The sequence below is a fragment of the Sturnus vulgaris genome, chromosome 31 (genome assembly GCF_052056855.1).
Source record: "Sturnus vulgaris isolate bStuVul1 chromosome 31, bStuVul1.hap1, whole genome shotgun sequence".
Classification (NCBI taxonomy): Eukaryota; Metazoa; Chordata; class Aves; order Passeriformes; family Sturnidae; genus Sturnus; species Sturnus vulgaris.
In genome coordinates, this window is record NC_142273.1 from 3287939 (window position 1) to 3314045 (window position 26107).

Sequence of the window (26107 nt, forward strand, 5' to 3'; positions counted from 1 at the left end):
TGATCATGAGACCCCTGGACACCCAAGCCCCCTGGACCCACAGACCACCTGGCCCTGGCAGTGAAACCCCTGCACCCCTGAGAACCCCTGGACCCCCTGGCCCTGTAAGTGACGCCCACGGATTGCTGAGCCCCTCGGACGCCTGGGAATGACCATGAGTGTCATGGACCCCCCTGGTGATGTCACACATGGACCCCCAGATCCTGATGTCCCCCTGGCCCTGACAGCGATGCCCGTGGACCCCCGAGACCCTCAGCCCTCCCAGCGCTGGCAATGAGCCCCAGGGACTCCCAAGCCCCACATCCCCCAGGACTGGCCCTGACCCCCAACCCACCCGCAGCCCGGTCCTGACGTCACGAGAGTGACGTCACCACACAGCGCCCCCTTCCTGCTCCCAAGGAAACCGCACCCCCAGTTTCCATGGCAACACAACCCCGTTCCCATAGCAACAGCATCCCATTTCCGTGGCAACAGTCTCCCGCTCTCATGGCAGCAACCCCCTGTCCCCACGCCCTCAGCCCCCTAGTCCTATGGCAGCAACACCCTTCTGTTCCCGTGGCAACAGCCCCCTCCCATTTTCCACGCCCACAGCCCCCTCGTTACCATGGTAACAGTCCCCCAAGCCCATGGCGCCTGTAACCCCCGTTCCCATGCCCCCCCACTCCCCATTCCCACGGTAACAGCCCCTCGGTTTCCATGGCGACACCCCCTCCTTCCCATGACAACAGCCCCGTTCCCATGGCAACACCCCCATTCCCACGCCCACAGCGCATGCGCCGCACTCTCCCCGCCTCTCTGACTACATTTCCCATCATTCCCCGCGGCCCGGGGCGCGCTAACGGCGCTCGGCGGCTCCGCGGACTCCATTTCCCATCGCACCCCACGGCGCGGGCGGGGGGGGGGTGTGTCCCTACGGCGGCCTGCGCGGGCCCGGTCTCGTGACGCGCGCCGTGCGCGGAGGCCAAGATGGCGGACGAGGAGGGCGAAGCGCGGCCGGGGGGCGCGGAACGGGGCCGGGGAGGGACCCCCGGGCGGGCCCCGCGTCGTCCGCATCGTCAAGTCCGAGTCCGGTTACGGCTTTAACGTCCGCGGGCAAGTGAGCGAAGGCGGGCAGCTGCGCAGCATCAACGGCGAGCTGTACGCGCCGCTGCAGCACGTCAGCGCCGTGCTGGGCGGAGGGGCCGCCGACCGCGCCGGGGTGCGCAAGGGGGACCGCATCCTGGAGGTGTGAGTACGGGGGGGGCCGCCCACCCAACAGCCCCCCGGCTGCCGGCCCCGGGAACGCCCCCCACACGCCCGGGGGAGGGGGAAGGGGGGTCCTGAGGGGGCTCTGAGGGCCTTGGGTGAGGCGACACCGAGCCCTTAGGGGGGCGTTGGGGACGCTGAGGGGGCTCTGCGGGTCCTTTGGCATGAGGGGGATTGGGAACCGCGGAGCTTGGGGGGGGTTTGGGGGGGTCTTGAAGGGGCTGAGGATCGTGTGGTGAGGGGGAAACTGAGACCCCCGGCCCATGAGGGGGATCCTGAGGGGGCTCGGTGCCCTGTGGTGGCGTTTGGGAGGTGTCGGGGGTCCTGAGGGGGATCTGAGGGTCCCCTGGTGAGGTTTGAGTGGGTGCTGGGGGTCCTGAAGGGTGCTCTGGTGAGGGCATCATGAGGAAGGGTGAGACCCCCGGCCCTTGGAGGGGATTTTGGGGGAGATCCTGAGGGGGCTGAGGGTCCCCCTGGTGAGGATGTCATGAGGGGGGACATGAACCCCCAACCCTTGGTGGAGATTTGGGGGATCCTGAGGGTCCCTTGGTGAGGGTGTGAGACCCTCAGCCCTTGAGGGGAATTTTGGGGGTCCTGAGGAGAGGGGCCTGAGCCCCCCACACCCCTCCCTGGGGATTTTAGGGGGATCTTACAGGAGCCTCTAAAGGGGGAACCTTTGGATTTCAACATGTGATCCCTGCTGGCGATTCCAGAGGGGCATTTTTAGGGATAAACCCCTTGGATTTCAGTGTGAGGACCATCCTGGGGATGGCAAAGGAACATTTTTAGGGATAAACCCCTTGGATTCCATCCTGGAGACACTCCCTCCCCATTCCTGGATCTCGTGTTCTCCAGCTGCTGCTTTTTTGACACCCAAAATTGTAACTTTGACCCAGACAACACCTTCCCATGGGGACATTCCTGATATTCCTGCTGTGTGGAAACTCATCTTCCTTTTTTTCCCCCGAAAAAAAAATCCTGGAACTTTGTGGCTGTTTTTGGGCTGAAATCCCTCAAATCCCAGAGAGTGTGTGTTGGTTTTTAAGGGATCCCTCCGGATCCTCCTGCTGTTGCACTTCGCTCCGGGTCGGTTAAGTCCAATTACTGATTAATTCCAGGGATTTCCGAGCTGCAGGAAAGTTTTGCTGCCAGCTCTGGAAGTCCAAGGGGTGTGAGGAGCTCTCAGGACCTGCCCGTGGCTGGTGAATCCCGCAGAAATCCGGCTGGGATTTGGCTCTGTCCCAGCTGACCCAAATTCCCGATTCTTTGATTTTTTTTTTTTTTATTTTTTTATTTTTTTTTTCCGTGCGGGAGAAGCTCTGGGAGAGGGGGGATTCTGCACCTGGATGAGCCAATTGGGGAAGCAGCGTTCCCAGGATGAGGGGGGAGGGTTTTGTGGGCACTGTGGGGAAATTTTCCCTCGTTTTTGAGTGTTTAAAATGCTGGGTTTGGCATGAGAAAGAGGTTTGGAGCTCGGTGCTGGAATTTTGGGATTCAGTGGCTGGTGCCAGGTGACATGGTGTGTGAAATAATTAAGCCCTGGGGTTAATGATGGTTAATGAAAGGGATTTGCTCGTGGTTTCCCAATCCCTGGTATCCCTATGGGAGCTGGAAGGATTGGGAATTCCCTCTTGGTTTATCCACTTATTTCCTGGGAGAAGTGGCTTTAATTTGTCCCTGTGTCCTGCAGGGCTGCCAGGTTGGCTCTTGCCATATTCCTGTATCCCAATAATTCAATAATCCAGTGTTCCTGTATCCCAATAATTCAATATTCCAGTGTTCCTGTATTCCAGTATTTCAATATTCCAGTGTTCCTGTATTCCAGTATTTCAATAACCCAGTGTTCCTGTATCCCAATATTTCAATATTTCAGTGTTCCTGTATCCCAATATTTCAATATTCCAGTATCCCAGTATCCCAATATTTCAATATTTCAGTGTTCCTGTATCCCAATATTTCAATATTCCAGTGTTCCTGTATCCCAATAATTCAATAATTGTATCCCAATATTTCAATTTCCCAATTACCCTGTTTTCCAAAATTTCAATATTCCAGTGTTCCAACATTCCAATTTTCCAGTAGCCTTGTATCCCAATATTTCAATATTCCTGCATTCCAATATTTCAATATTCCAGTGTTTCAATATTCCAGTGTTTCAATGTTCCAATATTTCAATATTCCTGTGTTTCAATATTTCAATATTCCTGTATTTCAATGTTCCAATATTTCAATATTCCAATATTTCAATATTCCTGTGTTTCAGTGTTCCAATATTTCAATATTCCAATATTTCAATATTCCAGTGTTTCAATGTTCCAATATTTCAATGTTCCAATATTTCAATATTCCAATATTGCAATATTCCTGTGTTTCAATATTTCAATATTCCAATATTTCAGTCTTGCAGTATCCTGGTGTTCCAGCACTGCTGTATTCCTATTTCCCTATATTCCAATATTCCCCTAATTCAATGTCCCTATGCTCCAACATCCCTATTTTTCCATATTCCAAGATTACCAAATTCCCATATTCCAGCATTCCCATCTTTTTCTGCCGAAACCGCCCCAAAATTCCAGAGTCCCGTCCATGTTGCAGCATGAAATCCCCCTGGAGGACCCTGACTTCCCTCGGATCTGTTTCAAATCCCAACTCCTGGAATTCCTGGCGTGGCTGGAGGAGGAAACAATAACCCAGGATTCCCAAAATAGCTCCGATTTCCCTTCCTTTCCTCCCGGTTCCTCTGCAGGGAACTCCCCAAAATCCAGGCCCTGGAGCTCTGGGAGGAGCTGCCTGCCTGGATTTTGGGATGGCTCAGGCTGTTCATTCCTTGCAGGATTTCCTTCCCATTCCTCCTGCAATTCCCAGCACACCGGCCCCGAGGAGGGGATGGTTTTTTTTTTGGGGGGGGGGGGGGGGGAGGTTGTTGTGCTCCTGAAGGAATTCCTGCTGGGATTTATTTCTGGGGGATATTTGGGATGTGGCTCTGGCACTCCACAGCTCATCCCTATCCTGGAAAATCCTGGAGATCACCTATCTGGGCGTGTTTTGCATGAAAAAAAACCAAAAAAACACTTTTCCTGATCCTCATCACCAGTGGATGCTCCAGGTGCTGCCTGGATGCTCCTGGGCCAGGTCCTTTTTCCTGGATCCTGCATCCAGCTCCTCTCCCTGTGCCTTCCCGAGGCTCTGGAATGCTCTGGAATCTCCAGACAGACAATGGGAGCTGATTGAGCTCTTGATTAGTGCCCAAATTGTCGAGCATCACCAACTGACTGAAGAGAAGCTCTGGAATAAACAGAATAGAGAGGAAAAAAAAAAAAAAAAAAAAGGATTTATCCCTAATGCTGAGTGAGAAAACAGCCGGATTTAGGTGGGGTGGGGGATCCCAGATCCCACCAGCCTCATTCCTGCGGCAGGGAAACCCCCGGAGGTGTCAGATTTGGATGGAATAACCCCCGGAATTGGCGTCTTCCCGACGTTCATGTGCAGCACCAAAGGCCTTTCCCTCAGGGCACTGGACTGTCCCTGTGTCCGTGGGCTCAGTTCCTGTTTTGTGGGATGGGAGGAGCCGGCTCTGCCTTGGAAAAGTCCCCGATGGTCTCTGTGCCACAGTGGGAGCTGCTGGGAATTCACCCCGGGAATGAGCAGCAGGAATTTCCCTCTCCAGAGCCTCTGAGGGGAGTTGTTGACCTTGGAAAATGTAGGAAGTGCGTTGGAAGTGGAAGCTAAAATCCCTCTGATCACCAGCTCATTCCTTCCTTTCCTTTCCTTTCCTTTCCTTTCCTTTCCTTTCCTTTCCTTTCCTTTCCTTTCCTTTCCTTTCCTTTCCTTTCCTTTCCTTTCCTTTCCTTTCCTTTCCTTTCCTTTCCTTTCCTTTCCTTTCCTTCCTTTCCTTTCCTTTCCTTTCCTTTCCTTTCCTTTCCTTTCCTTTCCTTTCCTTTCCTTTCCTTTCCTTTCCTTTCCTTTCCTTTCCTTTCCTTTCCTTTCCTTTTTCTTTCCTTTTTCCTTTCCTTCCCTTCCCTCTGGAATTTCTCAGAGCCTTCATCCCCCCAGTGCAATCCCAGGGATCTCCATCTCCAGGATGTTCCTCACAGTGAATTCCCCTGACAGGCCCCGAGTCAGGGAATTTTCCCAGGTTCTGGTGGAAAATGGCTCAATCCGTGTGGGAACAGGAACTCTGGAATGTTTTCCGTGTCGTGGGGGCCCTTGCTCATCCCTGTTGGCATGATGGGAATTGTGCTTCATCCTCAGCTTCATCCCACAGCTCTGTTCTTCCTGATGGAGCATTCCCAGATCCCAGTGGAACATTCCAGATCCCAGTGGAACATTCCCAGATCCAGTGGAACATTCCCAGATCCCAGTGGAGCATTCCCAGATCCCATTGGAACATTCCCAGCTCCCAGTGGAGCATTCCCAGATCCAGTGGAGCATTCCCAGATCCCAGTGGAGCATTCCCAGATCCCAGTGGAACATTCCCAGATCCCATTGGAACATTCCCAGCTCCCAGTGGAGCATTCCCAGATCCCAGTGGAGCATTCCCAGCTCCCATTGGAACATTCCCAGATCCCAATGGAGCATTCCCAGATCCCAGTGGAACATTCCCAGATCCCAATGGAACATTCCCAGATCCCAGGATCTCCCAGCTTTTCCCAGAGCCCTGTTCTTCCCAATGGAGCATTCCCAGATCCCAATGGAACATTCCCAGCTCCCATTGGAACATTCCCAGATCCCAATGGACATTCCCAGATCCCAGTGGAGCATTCCCAGATCCCAGTGGAGCATTCCCAGATCCCAGTGGAGCCTTCCCAGATCCCAGTGGAGCATTCCCAGCTCCCATTGGAACATTCCCAGATCCAATGGAACATTCCCATATCCCATTGGAACATTCCCAGATCCCATTGGAACATTCCCAGCTCCCAGTGGAACATTCCCAGCTCCCAGTGGAACATTCCAGATCCCATTGGAGCATTCCCAGATCCCAATGGACATTCCCAGCTCCTAGTGGAGCATTCCCAGATCCCAATGGATATTCCCAGCTCCCAGCCCAGCTGATGGATGTGTTTTCCACATTCCCATATATCCAGGGAATATCCAGCTGGGCTGAGGAGTTTCTTCCCAGCTCCCTGGGAAAGGGGTGGTGGGAATGCTTGGGAGCCCCTGGGAGAGGAATTCCCTGAGAAATCCCAACTCCAGCTCCCACCCATTGAATCCTGAGCTTTTCCCACTGGAATGAAGGGGAAGGAGGCTCCTCCATCCTGCAGCAGGAATTGTTCTGCGTGGAATCCCTTCCACATTCCCAAAAAAAAAAAAAAGGGCTTTGTCCGAGGAAGCTGGTCCTGGAATGCTGCTGGGAATGGCTCTCCTCAGTTTCCCATCCCAGGGAAGAGAATTGTGGCTTCCCAGTGGGAAGGATCCCTTGGATCTGGTGGCATCTCTTGGATCTCAATATCCCCTCACATTCCCTGGATTCCCTGAAGGATCAGAGCAACACCTGGATCCGTTTTTCCAGCTCCAAACAGAGCCAGAAGCTCGAGGAGCAGAACATCCTGGTGTTCCTTTTCCTTGGGAAGAAGCTCCTGGAATTCAGTGGCTGCTGCTCTTCCCTCCTGGATTAACATTCCTGGATTCCAGCCTCGGTTGCCATGGTGACTTTATCCCAAATTTCTGACTCCTCCTGCTCCTTGGAGACACGAGCAGGGAAGCATGCAACACCCTCTGGGAATAATAGAGAGCCCACATTTTTGGGAATGGAATTTTTGGGAATTCTGGGTCCTGTCCATGCCCCTTTCCCAGAATTTTCTGTTGGCTCAGGGAGAAAACATCCAAGGGTTGCTCCATTTCCCTTTTCCCTGGAATGATATGGAAGCTCCAACAGGTTCCAGCTCCTGGAAAAGTTGGAATTTTTAAACTTGGATTTGTAAACGGAGTTCTGACCTTTCCAGGGTGATTCCCATAAGGAAAAAATTCCATAAAAATGGGTGGATGGGAGCAGTCAGAGCTGTTCCCTTCCCCTTGGGGAATCCTTGGGGATTGAAGGCCAAATCCCACTCTGGATCCTGGAATGAGGCAATTCCAGGCTTTTCCCTGCAGAAATTCCTTGGTGGGAATTGGGATTGTGGTGATGTCACCCCTTGGGAATATTTGCTGTATTTCCAGGGGATTTTCCACTTTTTCTGGGAAGTTTGGGATTGCTTGGGATGAGTTTTCCAGGGCAAGTTGGATCCAGATTTTTCTGGACAAAGCCACATCCAGGCTGTGGAGCTCTTGGGAATGTCAGGAATGTTCTGGAGAAATCCATGGGAATTTGGGATCTTTTCCCATACAGGAATGGGATGAACATGGAAGGAATTCAGTGGGAATTTGGGATATTTTTCCCTTTAGGAATGGAGTGAACATGGAAAGAGCCACCCATAACCCAGTGGTGGATGGGATCCATGGAAATTTGGGATATTTTCCCATACAGGAATGGGGGTGAAAGGAGCCACCCACAAGCAGGTGGTGGATGGGAATTTGGGAACTCAAAATTTGGGATCTTTTCCCATACAGGAACGGGGTGAACATGGAAGGAGCCACCCATAACCCAGTGGTGGATGGGATCCATGGAAACTCAATGAGAATTTGGGATTTGTTCCCTGTAGGAATGGGGTGACCGTGGAAGGAATTCAGTGGGAATTTGGGATATTTCTCCATATGGGAACAGGGTGAACATGAAAAGATCCACCCATAACTCAATGGTGGATGTGACCCATGGAAATTTGGGATCTTTTCCCCCACAGGAACGGGGTGAACGTGGAAAGAGCCACCCATAACCCAGTGGTGGATGGGACCCATGGAAATTTGGGATATTTTCCCATACAGAAATGGGGGTGAAAGGAGCCACCCACAAGCAGGTGGTGGATGGGAATTTGGGAACTCAAAATTTGGGATCTTTTCCCATACAGGAACGGGGTGAACGTGGAAGGAGCCACCCACAAGCAGGTGGTGGATCTGATCCGGGCAGGTGAGAAGGAGCTGGTGCTCACGGTGCTCTCGGTGCCCCCACACGAGGCTGAGAGCCTGGAGCCCCCCGAGGAGCCCCTGGGCCCCCCCTTCTACGACTACAGCGAGAAGCAGGCGGTGCCCATCTCCATCCCCACCTACAAACACGTGGAGCAGAGCGGGGAGAAATTCGTGGTGAGATTTTCCTGGCCCCTCCTGGCACGGGGTTTGAGGTTGTTTTGGGTTTTTTTGGTTTTTTTTGGGGGGTGTTATGGTGTGGGGTTTGCTGTCAGATAGCAGGGGTTTTCTTAGAAAATTAAAAATTTTTTAAAAAAAGGGTTTTTTCTGGAAAATCAGGGGTTTTCCTAAAAAAAAGTCGGGTTTTAAAATAAAAAAAATCGGGTTTTTTTTTTCTCAGAAAATCAGGGGTTTTCCCCCCCCAAAAAATAGGGTTTTTAAAAAAAAAAAATCAGTGCTTTTCTCATAAAATCAGGGGTTTTTTTCACCAGGTTTACAACGTTTACATGGCGGGGAGGCAGCTGTGCTCCAAGCGTTACCGGGAATTCGCCATCCTGCACCAGAACCTGAAGCGGGAATTCGCCACCTTCACGTTCCCGCGCCTGCCCGGCAAGTGGCCCTTCTCCCTGTCCGAGCAGCAGCTCGACACCCGCAGGAGGGGCCTGGAGGAGTACCTGGAGAAAGGTGAGGGCTGGCCTGCACTGCAGCATCCCCAGCAGCAAATCAGCCCTACTGAGATCACTCGTACTGAGATCAGTCATCCTGAGATCGCTCGTTCCAAAATCGCTCATTTCAAAATCACTCGTTCCAAAATCACTCGTCCTGAAATCACTCATCCTGAGATCACTCATCTCAAAATCACTCATCCCAAAATCACTCATTCCAAAATCACTCATCCCAAAATCACTCGTCCTGAAATCACTCATTCCAAAATCACTCATTCCAAAATCACTCATTCCAAAATCACTCGTTCCAAAATCACTCATCCCAAAATCACTCATTCCAAAATCACTCATTCCAAAATCACTCATCCCAAAATCACTCATTCCAAAATCACTCATTCCAAAATCACTCATTCCAAAATCAATCACTCATTGCAAAATCACTCATTCCAAAATCACTCGTCCTGAAATCACTCATTCCAAAATCACTCATTCCAAAATTACCCATCCTGAAATTACTTCTCATCCCAAAATCACTCCTCATCCTGAAATCCCTCATCTCAAAACCACTCATCCTGAAATCCCTCATCCCAAAATTACTCCTTCCAAAATTCCTCATCTTCAAATCACCGGTGTGCCACTCCCTGTGCCATCCCTGTGCCATTCCTGTGCCATTCCCTGTGCCACTCCCTGTGCCACTCCCTGTGCCATTCCTGTGACATTCCTGTGCCATCCCTGTGCCATTCCTGTGCCATCCCTGTGCCATTCCCTGTGCCATTCCTGTGCCATTCCCTGTGCCATTCCCTGTGCCATTCCCTGTGCCATTCCCTGTGCCATTCCTGTGCCATTCCCTGTGCCATTCCCTGTGCCACTCCCTGTGCCATTCCTGTGCCATTCCTGTGACATTCCTGTGCCATCCCTGTGCCATTCCTGTGCCATTCCTGTGCCACCCCCTGTGCCATTCCCTGTGCCATTCCTGTGCCATTCCTGTGCCATTCCCTGTGCCATTCCTGTGCCATTCCCTGTGCCATTCCTGTGCCATCCCTGTGCCATTCCTGTGCCACCCCCTGTGCCATTCCCTGTGCCATTCCTGTGCCATTCCTGTGCCATTCCCTGTGCCATTCCTGTGCCATTCCCTGTGCCATTCCTGTGCCATCCCTGTGCCATTCCTGTGCCACTCCCTGTGCCATCCCTGTGCCATTCCCTGTGCCATTCCCTGTGCCATTCCCGTGCCATCCCTGTGCCATTCCCGTGACATTCCTGTGCCATCCCTGTGCCATTCCCTGTGCCATTCCCTGTGCCATTCCCGTGCCATCCCTGTGCCATTCCCTGTGCCATTCCTGTGCCATTCCCTGTGCCATTCCCTGTGCCATTCCTGTGCCATTCCCTGTGCCATTCCTGTGCCATTCCTGTGCCATTCCCTGTGCCATTCCTGTGCCATTCCCTGTGCCATTCCCTGTGCCATTCCTGTGCCATTCCTGTGCCATTCCTGTGCCATTCCTGTGCCACCCCCTGTGCCATTCCTGTGCCATTCCCTGTGCCATTCCCTGTGCCATTCCTGTGCCATTCCTGTGCCATTCCTGTGCCATTCCTGTGCCATTCCTGTGCCACCCCCTGTGCCATTCCTGTGCCATTCCCTGTGCCATCCCTGTGCCATTCCTGTGCCATTCCTGTGCCATCCCTGTGCCATTCCTGTGCCATTCCTGTGCCATTCCCTGTGCCATTCCTGTGCCATTCCTGTGCCATTCCTGTGCCATTCCCTGTGCCATTCCTGTGCCATTCCTGTGCCATTCCTGTGCCATTCCCTGTGCCATTCCCTGTGACATTCCTGTGACATTCCTGTGACATTCCTGTGACATTCCTGTGCCATTCCTGTGACATTCCTGTGACATTCCTGTGACATTCCTGTGCCATTCCTGTGACATTCCTGTGCCATTCCTGTATCCCACAGTTTGCTCCATCCGGGTCATCGGCGAGAGTGACATCATGCAGGAATTCCTGTCGGAGTCAGACGAGGTGGGTGACGTCATCCCGCGGAATTCCATGGAAAAATCCCTTCCATGGAATCGCCAAGGTGGGAAAACCATCCCCAGGGCCACCCCCATCCCTGTCCCCAAGTGCCACTTCCATGGATTTGGGGACAATTCCAACAATTTTTTCTGGGATTGAGGCACCCCAAGCTCCAAGAATTCCCCCAAACCTCACAATCCTTTGGGGTCCAGGGAATACGGATTCCTGATTCCTGATTTTTGGGGGGAATTTTCTCCTGCTGGGGGATTTTGAGGGATCCCAAATGGCTGGAAAATCGAGATTTCCTGATTTTTGGGGGAATTTTCCTGCTGGGGGGTTTTGAGGGATCCCAAATTCCTAGAAAACCAGGATTTCCTGATTTTTGGGCAAATGTGAGGGATCCCAAATCACTGGAAAATCGAGATTTCCTGATTTTTTGGGAGATTTTGAGGGATCCCAAATCACTGGAAAACTGGGATTTCCTGATTTTTGCGGGGGAATTTTCCTGCTAGAGGATTTTGAGGGATCCCAAATCACTGGCAAATCGAGATTTCCCGATTTTTGAGAGGAATTTTTTTCCATTTTTCCCAGAATTACAACGGCGTTTCCGACGTGGAGCTGCGGGTGGCGCTCCCGGACGTCACCACGGTGACAGTGAGGGTGAAGAAGAACAGCACCACGGACCAGGTGTACCAGGTGAGCCCATTCCCACCTGGAATTGTCCTTCCCACCTGCATTTTCCTTCCCCTCACCTGCATTTTCCTTTTTCCCACCTGGATTTTCTTTTTTCTCACCCGGATTTTCTTTTTTCCCACCCGGATTTTCCTTTTTCCCACCTGGATTTTCTCCTTTCCCACCTGGATTTTCCTTTTTCCCCCCTGGATTTTCTTCCTTTCCCATCTGGAATTGTCATTCCCACCTGGATTTTCCTTCCCCCCACCTGGATTTTCTTTTTTCCCACCCGGATTTTCCTCCTTTCCCACCTGGATTTTCCTTTTTCCCACCTAGATTTTTCTCCTTTCCCTGCTGGATTTTCTTCCCCTTCACCTGGATTTTCTTCCTTTCTCATTTTTTTCCTTTTTTCCCACCTGGAATTTCCTTCCCCTCACCTCAGTTTTCCTGCTGGATTTTTCCTCCTTTCCCACCTGAATTTTCTCCTTTCCCACCTGGATTTTCCTTTTTCCCACCTGGATTTTCCTTTTTCTCCACTTGAATTTTCCTTTCCCTCACCTCAGTTTTCCTTTCCCACCTGAATTTTCCTTTCCCACCTGGAATTTCCCTTCAGGATTTTTCTCTTTTCCCACCTGGATTTTCTTCCTTTTCCACCTGGAATTTCCTTCCCCTCACCTCAATTTTCCTCCTCTCCACCTGGATTTTTCTCCTTTCCCTGCTGGATTTTCCTCTTTTCCCACCTGGAAATTCCCTTTCCCTTCTGGATTTTCCTTTCCCACCTGGAAATTCCCTTTCCCTGCTGGATTTTCCTCCTTTCCCATCTGGATTTTCCTTTTTCCCACCTGGATTTTCTCCTTTCCCTGCTGGATTTTCCCCCTTTCCCATCTGGATTTTCCTTTTTCCCACCTGGATTTTCTCCTTTCCCACCTGAATTTTCTCCTTTCCCATCTGGATTTTCCTTTTTCCCACCTGGATTTTCCTGATTTCCCCCCTTTCCCACCTGGATTTTCCTCCTTTCCCACCTGAATTTTTTCCCCCATTTTTTTGAGGATTGGGATCCACTTGGCTCCACGAATTAAAACAACACGGGGGAGACCCTTTGGAAAAAGGAGCTGAAAACTCTGCTGGGAAGGAGCAGGAATTCCAGAATCCTGTGGATAAATCAGGATTGGGGTTGTGCTCAGGATGGAATTCCACACCGAGTGGGGGGATGATCCCACCCAGGAATTCCCCACTCCTTTGATAACGGCTGGGGTGTGAAATCCAGGCTGGAATCGTGGCGACACCACAACCCTGGAATTGGGTGGGGGGGACAGAATGGGAAGAGGATGATGGAGCTGACCTGGGTGGGGTTTTTTTTTTGGTTTTTTTTTTTTTTTTCTGGCTGAGTTCCAACCGGGTTTTCCGTGGTCAGGGGGTTCCTGGGAATGCTGATCCCGTTTTCCCGGCGTTTTCCAGGCGGTGGCTGCCAAGGTGGGCATGGACAGCGTCACCGCCAACTACTTCGCCCTCTTCGAGGTCATCAACCACTCCTTCGGTGAGCCCGGGGCTCCAGGGGCACCAGGGAGCACAAAAAAATGGGGAAAAACGGGAATGGAGGGGATCCTTAGGGTGGGGGTTGTGGAATTTGAGGGGTCGCCACCGTGCCGGGGCTGATCCGAGCTGGGGTTGGGTTCCAGGGGTGGGGAATCCATGGAATCACCTGGGTTTGGATTTCAGGGGTGGGGAATCCATGGAATCATCTGGGTTTGGATTTCAGGGATGGGGAATCCATGGAATCACCTGGGTTTGGATTGTTCCAGGGATGGGGAATCCATGGAATCACCTGGGTTTGGATGATTCCATGGAATAATCTGGGTTTGGATTTCAGGGATGGGGAATCCATGGAATAACCTGATGAGGAATCCATGGAATCATCTGGGTTTGGATGATTCCATAGAAAAATCTGGGTTTGGATTTCAGGGGTGGGGAATCCATGGAATCATCTGGGTTTGGATTGTTCCAGGGGTGGGGAATCCATGGAATAACCTGGGTTTGGATGATTCCATGGAAAAATCTGGGTTTGGATTTCAGGGATGGGGAATCCATGGAATCATCTGGGTTTGGATTGTTCCAGGGGTGGGGAATCCATGGAATCATCTGGGTTTGGATTTCAGGGATGGGGAATCCATGGAATCATCTGGGTTTGGATTTCAGGGATGGGGAATCCATGGAATCACCTGGGTTTGGATGATTCCATGGAATAACCTGGGTTTGGGTTCCAGGGGTGGGGAATCCGTGGAATCACCTGATGGGGAATCCATGGAATCATCTGGGTTTGGATTCCAGGGATGAGGAATGCATGGAATAATTTGGGTTTGGATTTCAGGGATGGGAAATCCATGGAATAATTTGGGTTTGGATTCCAGGGGTGAGGAATCCATGGAATCACCTGGGTTTGGATGATTTTAGAGGATTTGGGGATTTTTGTGAAGATTTTGGGATCATTCTGGAGGATTTGGGATCATTTTAAAGGATTGAGAAGCCATTTGGGAAGTTTTTGGGATAATTCTGGAGAATTTTGGGATTCCAGTGCTGATTCCTTGCCTCTCCTGGAACCCCTGTCCTTCCCACGCCCTTACCTCGATATTCCAGGATTTTTCCAGGATTTTTCTGGAATTTTTCCCATGGATTTTCCGTGTTCCCCGGTGCAGAATTTGGCTCCCAACGAGTTCCCCCACAAGCTCTACGTGCATAACCACACTGGGGATTTTTGGGATGTTCCTCCAGATTCCAGGAGGGATTTGGGATCATTCTGGAAGGGTTTGGGATCATTCTGGAAAGGTTTGGGATCATTCTGGAAGGGTTTGGGATCATCTTGGTTGATTTAGGAGCCGTTCTGCAGGATTTGGTGTCAATTTTTGAAGATTTTATGTTACAAAATCCCATTTTAACACCAAATTTTTACCTCTCCTGGAACCCCTGTCCCTCCCTCTCCATCCCACGATTTCTCCACCATTTCCCCATGGATTTTTTTTTGTTTCCCAGTGAGGAAACTGGCTCCCAACGAGTTCCCCCACAAGCTCCATGTGCAGAACCACACTGGGGATTTTTGGGATGTCCCTCCAGATTCCAGGAGGGATTTGGGATCATCCTGGAAGGATTTGGGATCATTCTGGAAGGGTTTGGGATCATTTTGGATGATTTTGGGATCATCCTGGAAGTATTTGGGATCATTTTGGGTATTTGGGATCATCCTGGAAGGGTTTGGGATCATCCTGGAAGGGTTTGGGATCATCCTGGAAGGGTTTGGGATCATTCTGGAAAGGTTTGGGATCATTCTGGAAAGGTTTGGGATCATTCTGGAAAGGTTTGGGATCATTCTGGAAAGGTTTGGGATCATCTTGGTTGATTTAGGAGCCGTTCTGCAGGATTTGGTGTCAATTTTTGAAGATTTTATGTTACAAAATCCCATTTTAACACCAAATTTTTACCTCTCCTGGAACCCCTGTCCCTCCCTCTCCATCCCACGATTTCCCCATGGATTTTTTTTTGTTTCCCAGTGAGGAAACTGGCTCCCAACGAGTTCCCCCACAAGCTCCATGTGCAGAACCACACTGGGGATTTTTGAGATGTTCCTCCAGATTCCAGGAGGGATTTGGGATCATTCTGGAAGGATTTGGGATCATTCTGGAAGGGTTTGGGATCATTTTGGATGATTTTGGGATTATCCTGGAAGGATTTGGGATCATCCTGGAAGGGTTTGGGATCATTCTGGATGATTTTGGGATCATCCTGGAAGGGTTTGGGATCATCCTGGAAGGGTTTGGGATCATTCTGGATGATTTTGGGATTATCCTGGAAGGATTTGGGATCATCCTGGAAGGGTTTGGGATCATCCTGGAAGGGTTTGGGATCATTTTGGTTGATTTAGGAGCCGTTCTGCAGGATTTGGTGTCAATTTTTGAAGATTTTATGTTACAAAATCCCATTTTAACACCAAATTTTTACCTCTCCTGGAACCCCTGTCCCTCCCTGTCCATCCCACCATTTCCCCATGGATTTTTTTTTTGTTTCCCAGTGAGGAAACTGGCTCCCAACGAGTTCCCCCACAAGCTCTGTGTGCAGAACCACACTGGGGATTTTTGAGATGTTCCTCCAGATTCCAGGAGGGATTTGGGATCATTCTGGAAGGATTTGGGATCATTCTGGATGATTTTGGGATCATCCTGGAAGGATTTGGGATCATCCTGGAAGGGTTTGGGATCATCCTGGAAGGATTTGGGATCATCCTGGAAGTATTTGGGATCATTTTGGGGTATTTGGGATCATCCTGGAAGGGTTTGGGATCATTCTGGAAAGGTTTGGGATCATCTTGGTTGATTTAGGAGCCGTTCTGGAAGGATTTGGTGTGAATTTTTGAAAATTTTATGTTACAAAATCCCTTTTTAACACCAAATTTTTACCTCTCCTGGAACCCCTGTCCCTCCCTCTCCATCCCACGATTTCCCCATGGATTTTTTTTTTGTTTCCCAGTGAGGAAACTGGCTCCCAACGAGTTCCCCCACAAGCTCTACGTGCAGAATTACACCTCGGCCGTGCCGGGGACGTGCCTGACGCTGCGCAAGTGGCTCTTCACCACCGAGGAGGAGGCTCTGCTCAACGACAACGACCTGGCTGTCACCTACTTCTTCCACCAGGTACACAATTCCCAGCTGGAATTCCTCTGGAAAACTCCTCCTGGGGTGGTTGGGTCCGGTGGTTGATCCCGAAGTTTTGGGGTTTTTTCGGTTGATCCCAAAGTTTTGGGGTTTTTTTGGTCGTTCTGGTGGGATTGAAGCACTTCAAACTTCTTGAGTCACCCCAATTCCAGGTGAGGAATTCCCAGCTGGAATTCCCCTTGGCTTCAGGAAAACTCCTCTAAGGCAGTTGGGTCTGATGGTTGATCCCAAAGTTTTGGGGGGTTTTTGGTTGATCCCAAAGTTTCGGGGGGTTTTTGGTTGATCCCAAAGTTTTGGGGGGTTTTTGGGTGTTTCCGTGGGATTGAAGCACCTCAAACTTCTCAGGTCACCCCAGTTGGAATTCCTCTGGAATGCTCATTCCTGTGGTGGAATGGTTGATCCCAACATTGGGAATTCCACCTTTTTTTTATGGGATTCAGGCACCCCAAGATCCCCAGAAGGGCTCCACCAGGAACAGAATTCCCAGCTGGAATTCCTTTGGAATTCCCATTCAGGTTGGGAAGGATCATTGGGAGAGGCTGGATCCCACCTTTGGGAATTTGGTTTTTATGGGATTGAGGCACTCCTGGGAGTGCCCTGAACCTCACAGTCCTTTGGGATGGGGTGGGAATAAACCTGGGAATTCCAGAGGTGAATCCAGCTGGGATTTTGGGGAATTCCAGAACTGCCCTCCTTTCCAAGGAGGAATTCCCAATTATCCCACTTGGAACAACTTGGAGTTGTTCCCTCCTTGGGAAAAGAGCCTGATCCCTCATTTCCTGAGCTGAGCCTCTGGAATAAATGGATATAAAATGGAAATAAAATGGATATAAAATCTGGGATTATCCAAGATTTCATCTCCCAGCTGCATCTTTCCCAGTTTCCTCCCTCTGGAAGTGGGAGAAGGGCCCATTCCTGCTCCATCCCCAAGGAAAAACCCCTTTTCCTGCCCAAATCCCCCTAATTTTGCTCCTGGATCATCCTTACCTGTTCCCAAGCATTCCCAACCTTCCCAAATCCATCCTTTCATCCCAAGGGATCTTTTCCCAAACTCCCTGTGGATATTCCAGGACCTCCCTGAGGCCATCGTGGCGGGAATCACAACGGGAAAAAAAATTCTCCTTTTGGAGCCTTTTTGGGGGCTGGAATTTGGGATCAGAACCCCTGAGGGTGAAGCAGGAGGTTGCTCCTCCTCCTGCCATCCCAAATCCCGGATTTTTCCTGGATTTTTCCCATTTTTTTTTTTTTCCCCCATTCCCAGGCCGTTGATGACGTCAAGAAAGGCTACATCAAAGCCGAGGAGAAATCCTACCAGCTGCAGAAACTGTGTGAGCAGAGGAAGATGGTCATGGTGAGTTATCCCAGAATTCCCTGGCAATTTCCCAGGAAGAGGCTCTGGAATGGATTTTCCAGAGAATCCATGGATTTTCCCCAGCCCTGGAAGTGTCCCAGGCTGGGCTGGAACAACCTGGGATAGTGGGAAATGTCCCAGCCATGGAATGGGGGGATGAGCTTTGAGTTCTTCCCAACCCTGACTCCTGGTGATCCCAGTGACTCCCAGTGATCCCACTGAACCCCTGGGATCCTGGTGAACCCCTGGGATCCTGGTGAACCCCTGGAATCCTGGTGAACCCCTGGAATCCTGGTGAATCCCTGGAATCCCAGTGTCTCCCTGTGATCCCAGTGAACCTCTGAGATCCCAGTGATTGTGATCCCTGTGATCCTGGTGATCCCAGTGATTCCCTGGGATCCTGGTAAACTCCTGGAATCCCGGTGACTCTCTGTGATCCTGGTGATTCCCTGTGACCCCAGTGGCTCCCTGGAATCCCTGTGATCCTGGTGACTCCTGGTGTCTCCCTGGATTCCCGGTGATTCCCAGTGACTCCCTGTGATCCTGGTGGCACCTGGTGACTCTCAGTGTTCCCGGTGATTCCCTGTGATCCCGGTGACTCCCTGTGATCCTTGTGACTCCTTGGTGTCTCCCTGCATTCCCCGCATTCCCGGTGTTTTCCCGCATTCCCGGTGATTCCCGGTGTGTCCCGGTGTGTGATTCCCGCATTCCCGGTGTGTGATTCCCGGTGTTTTCCCGGTGTGTGATCCCCGCATTCCCGGTGTGTGATTCCCTCATTCCCGGTGTGTGATCCCCTCATTCCCGGTGTGTGATTCCCTCATTCCCGGTGTGTGATCCCCTCATTCCCGGTGTGTGATCCCCTCATTCCCGGTGTGTGATTCCCTCATTCCCGGTGTGTGATCCCCTCATTCCCGGTGTGTGATCCCCGCATTCCCGGTGTGTGATTCCCTCATTCCCGGTGTGTGATCCCCGCATTCCCGGTGTGTGATTCCCTCATTCCCGGTGTGTGATCCCCTCATTCCCGGTGTGTGATCCCCGCATTCCCGGTGTGTGATTCCCGGTGTTTTCCCGGTGTGTGATCCCCGCATTCCCGGTGTGTGATTCCCTCATTCCCGGTGTGTGATCCCCTCATTCCCGGTGTGTGATTCCCTCATTCCCGGTGTGTGATCCCCGCATTCCCGGTGTGTGATTCCCTCATTCCCGGTGTGTGATCCCCGCATTCCCGGTGTGTGATTCCCTCATTCCCGGTGTGTGATCCCCTCATTCCCGGTGTGTGATCCCCGCATTCCCGGTGTGTGATTCCCTCATTCCCGGTGTGTGATTCCCTCATTCCCGGTGTGTGATTCCCGCATTCCCGGTGTGTGATCCCCTCATTCCCGGTGTGTGATCCCCGCATTCCCGGTGTGTGATCCCCTCATTCCCGGTGTGTGATCCCCGCATTCCCGGTGTGTGATCCCCTCATTCCCGGTGTGTGATTCCCGCATTCCCGGTGTGTGATCCCCGCAGTACCTGACGATGCTGCGCTCGTGTGAGGGCTATAACGAGATCACCTTCCCGCACTGCTCGTGCGACTCGCGGCGCAAGGGCCACGTCATCTCTGCCATCAGCATCCGCCACTTCAAACTGCACGCCTGCACCGAGGAGGGGCAGCTCGAGGTACCGAGCCCGCAGCCATGGCAGCCATGGGACTGTCCCCAAAGCCTTGGGACTGTCCCCAAAGCCATGGGATTGTCCCCGGAGCCTTGGGATTGTCCCCGGAGCCCCGGGAGTGTCCCCAAATCCATGGGAGTGTCCCCAAAGCCATGGGATTGTCCCTGGAGCCCCGGGAGTGTCCCCGGAGCCTTGGGAGTGTCCCCAAATCCATGGGATTGTCCCCAAAGCCATGGGATTGTCCCCAAAGCCTTGGGAGTGTCCCCAAAGCCATGGGAGTGTCCCCAAAGCCATGGGATTGTCCCCGGAGCCTTGGGAGTGTCCCCAGAGCCATGGGATTGTCCCCAAATCCATGGGAGTGTCCCCAGAGCCCCGGGATTGTCCCCAGGGCCCCGGGATTGTCCCCGGAGCCGTGGGACTGTCCCCAAAGCCATGGGATTGTCCCCGGAGCCATGGGATTGTCCCCGGAGCCTTGGGAGTGTCCCCAGAGCCATGGGATTGTCCCCAAATCCATGGGAGTGTCCCCAGAGCCCCGGGATTGTCCCCAGGGCCCCGGGATTGTCCCCGGAGCCGTGGGACTGTCCCCAAAGCCATGGGATTGTCCCTGGAGCCCCGGGAGTGTCCCCGGAGCCCCGGGAGTGTCCCCAAATCCATGGGATTGTCCCCGGAGCCATGGGATTGTCCCCAGATCCATGGGATTGTCCCCAAAGCCTTGGGATTGTCCCCGGAGCCCAGGGATTGTCCCCAAATCCATGGGATTGTCCCCAAAGCCCCAGGATTGTCCCCAAAGCCATGGGAGTGTCCCCAGAGCCTCGGGATTGTCCCCAGAGCCTCGGGATTGTCCCCAAAGCCATGGGATTGTCCCCGGAGCCTTGGGATTGTCCCTGGAGCCCCGGGATTGTCCCCAAAGCCCCGGGATTGTCCCCAAATCTATGGGACTGTCCCCAAAGCCCCAGGATTGTCCCCAAAGCCATGGGATTGTCCCCAGAGCCTCGGGATTGTCCCCACATCCCTGGGCTCATCCCAAATCCCTGGGCTCATCCCAATCCCCACATCCCTGTGATCTCCCCGATTTCTCTGCTGGGATTTGGGATCACTCTGGGAATCCTCCCCGAACCAAATCCTCATTTTCCCCTCATTCCCCTCCCGAGCCCTCCCCGATGGCAGGCGGGGGCTTCCCGTGCCGGAATTCCCGGCTCGGGGGCGGGGTTTGGGAACGTTGGGAATTCCCCCAGAACCAGGTGATTGCGTTCGAGTGGGAGGAGATGCAGCGCTGGGACACGGACGAGGAGGGCATGGCCTTCTGCTTCGAGTACGCGCGCGCCGAGAAGAAACCGCGCTGGGTCAAGATCTTCACCCCCTACGTGAGTGCCAGCCCAAACCCTGCCCGGGATGGCTGGGAATGCTGCCCAAAACTCCTGGGAATGCTGCCCAAAACTCCTGGGAATGCTGGGAATCCCGCCTGGGATTGCTGGGAATGCTGCTCAAAACTCCTGGGAATGCTGGAAATCCCGCCTGGGATTCCTGGGAATGCTGGAAATCCCTCCTGGGATTCCTGGGAATGCTGGAAATCCCTCCTGGGATTGCTGGGAATGCTGGAAATCCCTCCTGGGATTCCTGGGAATGCTGCCCGGGATTCCTGGGAATGCTGGAAATCCCGCCTGGGATTGCTGGGAATGCTGCCCAAAACTCCTGGGAATGCTGGAAATCCCTCCTGGGATTGCTGGGAATGCTGGAAATCCCTCCTGGGATTCCTGGGAATGCTGCCCGGGATTCCTGGGAATGCTGGAAATCCCGCCTGGGATTGCTGGGAATGCTGGAAATCCCTCCTGGGATTGCTGGGAATGCTGCCCGGGATCCCAGCAAATCCTGCCCAAAATTCCTGAAAATCTTACCCGGAATTCCTGGGAATGCTGCTCGGGATTCCTGGGAATGCTGCCCAAAATTCCTGGGAATGCTGCCTGGAATTCCTGGGAATGCTGCTCAAAACTCCTGGGAATGCTGCTCAGAACTCCTGGGAATGCTGCCCAAAATTCCTGCAAATCCTGCCCGGGATCCCAGCAAATCCTGCCCAAAATTCCTGAAAATCCTACCCGGAATTCCTGGGAATGCTGCTCAAAACTCCTGGGAATGCTGCTCGGGATTCCTGGGAATGCTGCTCAAAACTCCTGGGAATGCTGCTCAGAACTCCTGGGAATGCTGCTCAGAATTCCTGGGAATGTTGCCCAAAATTCCTGCAAATCCTGCCCAAAATTCCTGGGAAGGCTGCCCAAAATTCCTGCAAATCCTGCCCGGGATCCCAGCAAATCCTGCCCAAAATTCCTGCAAATCCTGCCCAAAATTCCTGCAAATCCTGCCCAAAATTCCTGCAAATCCTGCCCAAAATTCCTGGGAATGCTGCCCGGGATTGCTGGGAATGCTGGAAATTCCGCCTGGGATTCCTGGAAATGCTGCCCAAAACTCCTGGAAATCCTGTCCAAAATTCCTGCAAATCCTGTCCAAAATTCCTGCAAATCCCACCTGGGATTCCTGGAAATGCTGGAAATCCCGCCTGGGATTGCTGGGAATGCTGCCCAAAATTCCTGGAAATGCTGCCCAAAATTCCTATAAATCCTGCCCAAAATTCCAGCAAATCCTATCCAGAATTCCTGTAAATCCTGCCCAAAATTTCTGGAAATCCCACCTGGAATTCCTGCAAATCCTGCCCGGAATTCCCTCAAATCCCACTCAGAATTTCTCAGGAATGGGATGGAATTCCTGGTTCCTTCCTGGAGCTCCTGTTTGGAATTCTTGGATTCTTCCCAGAATCTCCCCCTTTTCCCTGGAGCTCCTGGTTCCTCTCTCTGAAATTCCTCTGGATTTTCCCAATTCCTCCCTGGATCTCCTGGATTTTCCCTGGATTTTCCCTGGATTTTCCCCAGATTTTCTCTGGATTTTCCTGGGTTTTCCCTGCATTTTCCCCGGATTCTCCCCGGATTTTTCCCAGATTTTCCCCGGATTTTCCCTGCATTTTCCCTGCATTTCCCCGGATTTTCATTGGATCTCCTGGATTTCCCTGGATCTCCTGGATTTTCCCTGCATTTTCCCTGCATTTCCCCGGATTTTCCCCGGATTTTCCCCGGATTTTCCCTGCATTTTCCCCGCATTTTCCCTGCATTTTCCCTGGATTTTCCCTGGATTTTCCCCGGATTTTCCCTGGATTTTCCCTGGATTTTCTCTGCATTTTCCCTGCATTTTCCCGGATTTTCCCCGGGTTTTCCCTGATTCCCGTTTTTCCCCCACAGTTCAATTACATGCACGAGTGCTTCGAGCGAGTGTTCTGCGAGCTCAAGTGGAGGAAGGAGGTGAGAATTCCCAATTTTTCCCTTTCCCAGGTGGTTTTCAGTTGGAAATCCTGGAAATCCATAAATCTGGCTCCTACAGGGAATGACTGGATAATCCCAGGATGGGGAAAAAGCTCTGGAGGTGGGGAAAGTTTCATGGAGCAGCTGGAAAAAAAAAAATGGGAAAAGGATCCAGGAGCTGGGAATGAGCTGGGATAAATCTGGGAAAAATATCCTGGAGCTGGGAATGGCCTGGGATAAATCTGGGAAAAATATCCTGGAGCTGGGAATGGCCTGGGATAAATCTGGGAAAAATATCCTGGAGCTGGGAATGGCCTGGGATAAATCTGGGAAAAATATCCTGGAGCTGGGAATGGCCTGGGATAAATCTGGGAATGCAGCAGGGAATGGATCTGGTTTAAAGGGGGAAGAGCTGATTTAAATTGGGATTTAAATTGAAAGTGAAATTGGAATTTGGATTGGAATTGAAATTTGGAATTGGGATTGAAATTGGGATTGAAATCAAATTTCGGATTGGGATTGGAACCAGGATTGGGATTTTTAATTGGAATTGGAATTTAAATTGAAAGTGAAATTGGAATTGGGATTGGAATCAAAATTGAGATTGAAACTGAAATTGGAATCGATATTGGGATTGAATTCGGGTTGGAATTGGAGTTTAAATTCAGATTGGAATTGAAATTGGGGTTGGGATTGGAGTTGGAATTTAAATTTAAATTTCAGTTGGGTTTGGAATTGGATTTGAGATTGGGGTTGGACTAGGAATTTGGATTGAAATAGAAATTGGGATTGGAATTGAAATTGGAATTGGAATTGATTGAGATCAGGATTGGAATTGAAATTGAGATTGGGTTTGGAATTGGAATTGAAATTGGGATTGGAATTTAAATTGAAGGTGAAATTGGAATTAGGATTGGAATTGGAACTAGGATGGAAATTAAATTGGGATTGGAATTGGAATTTAAATTGGAATCTAGATTGGAATTGGGATTGGAATTGAAATTGGGATTGGAATTGGAATTGGGATTGGAATTGGAATTTTAATTTAAATTGGGATTTAAATTGGGATTGGAATTGGAACTGGGATTGAAATAGAATTGGAATTGGGACTGGAATTGAAATTTAAATCGAAATTGGGATTGGACTTGGAATCTAAATTGGGATTGGGATTGAAATTGAAATTGGAATTTAATTTGGAATCTGAATTGGGATTGGGATTGAAATTTGGATTGGAATTGGAACTGAGATTGGAGTTGGAATTTAAATTGGAATCTAAATTGGGATTGGGATGGGGATTGGGATTGGGGTTGGGATTTGAGCTGGGCTTGGGATTCTTTCACCTTGTCCCCTTTCCCTTTTTTTCCAGAACCTTTTCCAGCTGGTCAGGTCACAGCAGAGGGACGTGGCCACTTAACCCCAGGAGCTTTTCCAGGAACCCCCAAAATCCGTTATTGTATTAAAGCCCCCCCCAAACTAAATCTCATTAATTCCAAACCCATTCGTGCCCATCATCTTTATGGAATTCCAGAGGAAAAAAAAAACAACAACAACAAAACAAAAAAATTTGGGAAAAGCCACCTGAGGGGGCTCCTTTTTCCCACTCAGATCCAGCTCCAGGCTGGGAATTTTGGGATTTTTTTTTTTTTTTTTTTTAATAACTGGAATTTAAAAAAAAAAAAAAAAATTGTTGTTTCTGCTAGGTCAGACGTGGAAAAATAAGGAGGGGGAGAAAAAAAAAAAAAAAAACAACAGGAAAAAGCCCTGGGAATGTTCCATTGGGAATAATTCCTTTAAAATCCCACAGGGTGGCAGCAGAATTTTTTAAAGGGATTTTCCACCCGTTTCTCCTCCTGATCTGGTTGTGGGATTTTTTTATTTTATTTTTTAATCACCAAGGATATTAAAAAAAAAAAATATATATATATATATATATATATATGAGAAAAACATCCAGAAGGAGTAAAATTCCAAGGAAATGCCTCTCATGGATTCATATTCCCACTTTTGGGGGGAATTTTGGGGTTGATTTTTTTAGGGATTTGGGATGAGATCTGGGAAATTCCCCTGGATTGGTGGGGGATGAGCAGCTCCCAGCAGGAAAAATCACCTGGAAAAACCAATTTTCCCTTTTTTTTTTTTTTTTTTTGAGTGGGATTTTTTTCCATGGATCCAATGGCTGGGCAGCTCCCAGGAGGGGAAAAAAAAAAAATCACCTGGAAAAATCCATTTTTTTCCCTATTTTTGAGCACTTTTAATCCATGTCTTGGGTGTCCAAGCAGGAAAAATAACCTGGGAAAAAAAAAAAAAAAAACTTTTTTCCCTCGTTTTGAGCAGGATTTTTCCATAGTTCTGGAGGAAAAGGTGGAAAACTCATTTTTCCCTGGTTTGGAATGGGAAGAAGAAAAAGAAACTGGAAAAGATTTTTTTATTTTTTTTCCCCTGGTTTGGAACAGGAATTTTCCATGTCTTGGACAAGCAGCTGCCAGAGGGAAAAACCCTCTGAAAAATCCATTTTTCCCTGGTTTTGAGTGGGATTTTTCTGTGTTTTGGGAGGAAAAATCACCTGGCAAATCCATTTTTCCCTGGTTTTGAGTGGGATTTTTCCATGGGTTTTTTTTTTTGGGGGGGGTTGGAAAAAAAAAATCGCCTGGAAAAGCCGTTTTTCCCCATTTTTTGGGCTGGCCTGGAGCTGGTTCTTCCAGGATTTGGGGGTGGATTTGGGAATATTTGGAATCAAACCCAGCAGGAGCATCCTGGCCTCGTTCCCAACCTCTGGAATGCACCAGAGTTGCTCCAAAAATGGGATTTTTTTTATTTTTCCCCTCCCAAAAAAAAAAAAAAAAAATTTTGGGAAGGGGCTTTGCCCACTCCTCCCCCCCGAGCTGGGATGGGGGGAGATTTTTTTTTTTTTTTTTTTGGGGAGAGAGGAAAAAATCCCAAATCCTCGGCTCTGGAGCAGCTGAGAGCTGGGAATTAATTCCATTAATTGGATCCCTGTAATTAATTGGATTTCCGTTGTCCTGGGGAGCCCCGAGCTGTGGAAAACCCAGGAATGGGGGGGAAATCCCCAAAAATCCCCAAAATCGCCCCTAAAATCCCCTTCAGAACCCCCAGTTCGGGTAAAATCCCACTTTTGGATCCCAGTTTTCCAAATTTCAAATTCAAATCGGGGAGAACTGAACCATCTTCCTGTGGATTTTTTTTTTTATTTTAAATCCAAAAAAAAAAAAAAAAAAAAAAAAGCCCAGAAAAGGGAGAAATCGGTCAAAAAAAAAAAAAAAAAACCCGACAAAAACAAAATCCCTGCCCTCACCCCCAAATTCTCCCATTTTCCCTCTTCCCATTCCTCGTTTTCCTGGCTGGGAAAAGCCCCATTAGTGTAATTAATTGTAACATATTCTTTTAAATAAATTGATTTATTGAGGAAATTCCGGAGGGCCGTGGCCGTGCTCCTTCCCCTGGGGAGGGGCTCCCAAA

At 50.3% G+C, this 26107-nt stretch overlaps 1 protein-coding gene across 3 annotated transcripts; it reads left to right on the forward strand.

Annotated features, from left to right (window-relative positions):
• Positions 1-1013: 1013 nt before the first annotated feature.
• SNX27 (sorting nexin 27) lies at positions 1014-26058 on the forward strand. Of its 3 annotated transcripts, XM_088154634.1 has the most exons (12): positions 1014-1227; positions 8187-8418; positions 8733-8925; positions 10855-10919; positions 11505-11609; positions 13044-13122; positions 16101-16264; positions 17547-17636; positions 19143-19292; positions 20522-20650; positions 22571-22630; positions 23997-26058. In XM_088154634.1, exons 3-12 carry the CDS (start codon positions 8748-8750, stop codon positions 24042-24044), a joined length of 1068 nt encoding a protein of 355 aa, XP_088010760.1. In that variant the 5' UTR covers positions 1014-1227; positions 8187-8418; positions 8733-8747; the 3' UTR covers positions 24045-26058. The 3 variants fall into 3 exon arrangements, with proteins under 3 accessions (XP_088010760.1, XP_088010763.1, XP_088010761.1); XM_088154635.1 differs by lacking the exon at positions 1014-1227 and having other exon boundaries at positions 8048-8418; XM_088154637.1 differs by lacking the exons at positions 1014-1227; positions 16101-16264; positions 17547-17636; ... (2 more) ...; positions 22571-22630; positions 23997-26058 and adding an exon at positions 14613-15290 and having other exon boundaries at positions 8026-8418.
• The last annotated feature ends 49 nt before the right edge of the window (positions 26059-26107 follow it).

Bases quoted from the DNA above. Each gene is read 5' to 3' on its own strand.
- SNX27 (XM_088154635.1), top strand. From the start codon at position 8,143: ATGGGAATTTGGGAACTCAAAATTTGGGATCTTTTCCCATACAGGAAC. The intron at 8,419-8,732 runs GTGAGATTTTCC...TTTTTTCACCAG, and splicing joins AGAGCGGGGAGAAATTCGTG to GTTTACAACGTTTACATGGC. The intron at 16,265-17,546 runs GTACACAATTCC...CCCCATTCCCAG, and splicing joins TCACCTACTTCTTCCACCAG to GCCGTTGATGACGTCAAGAA.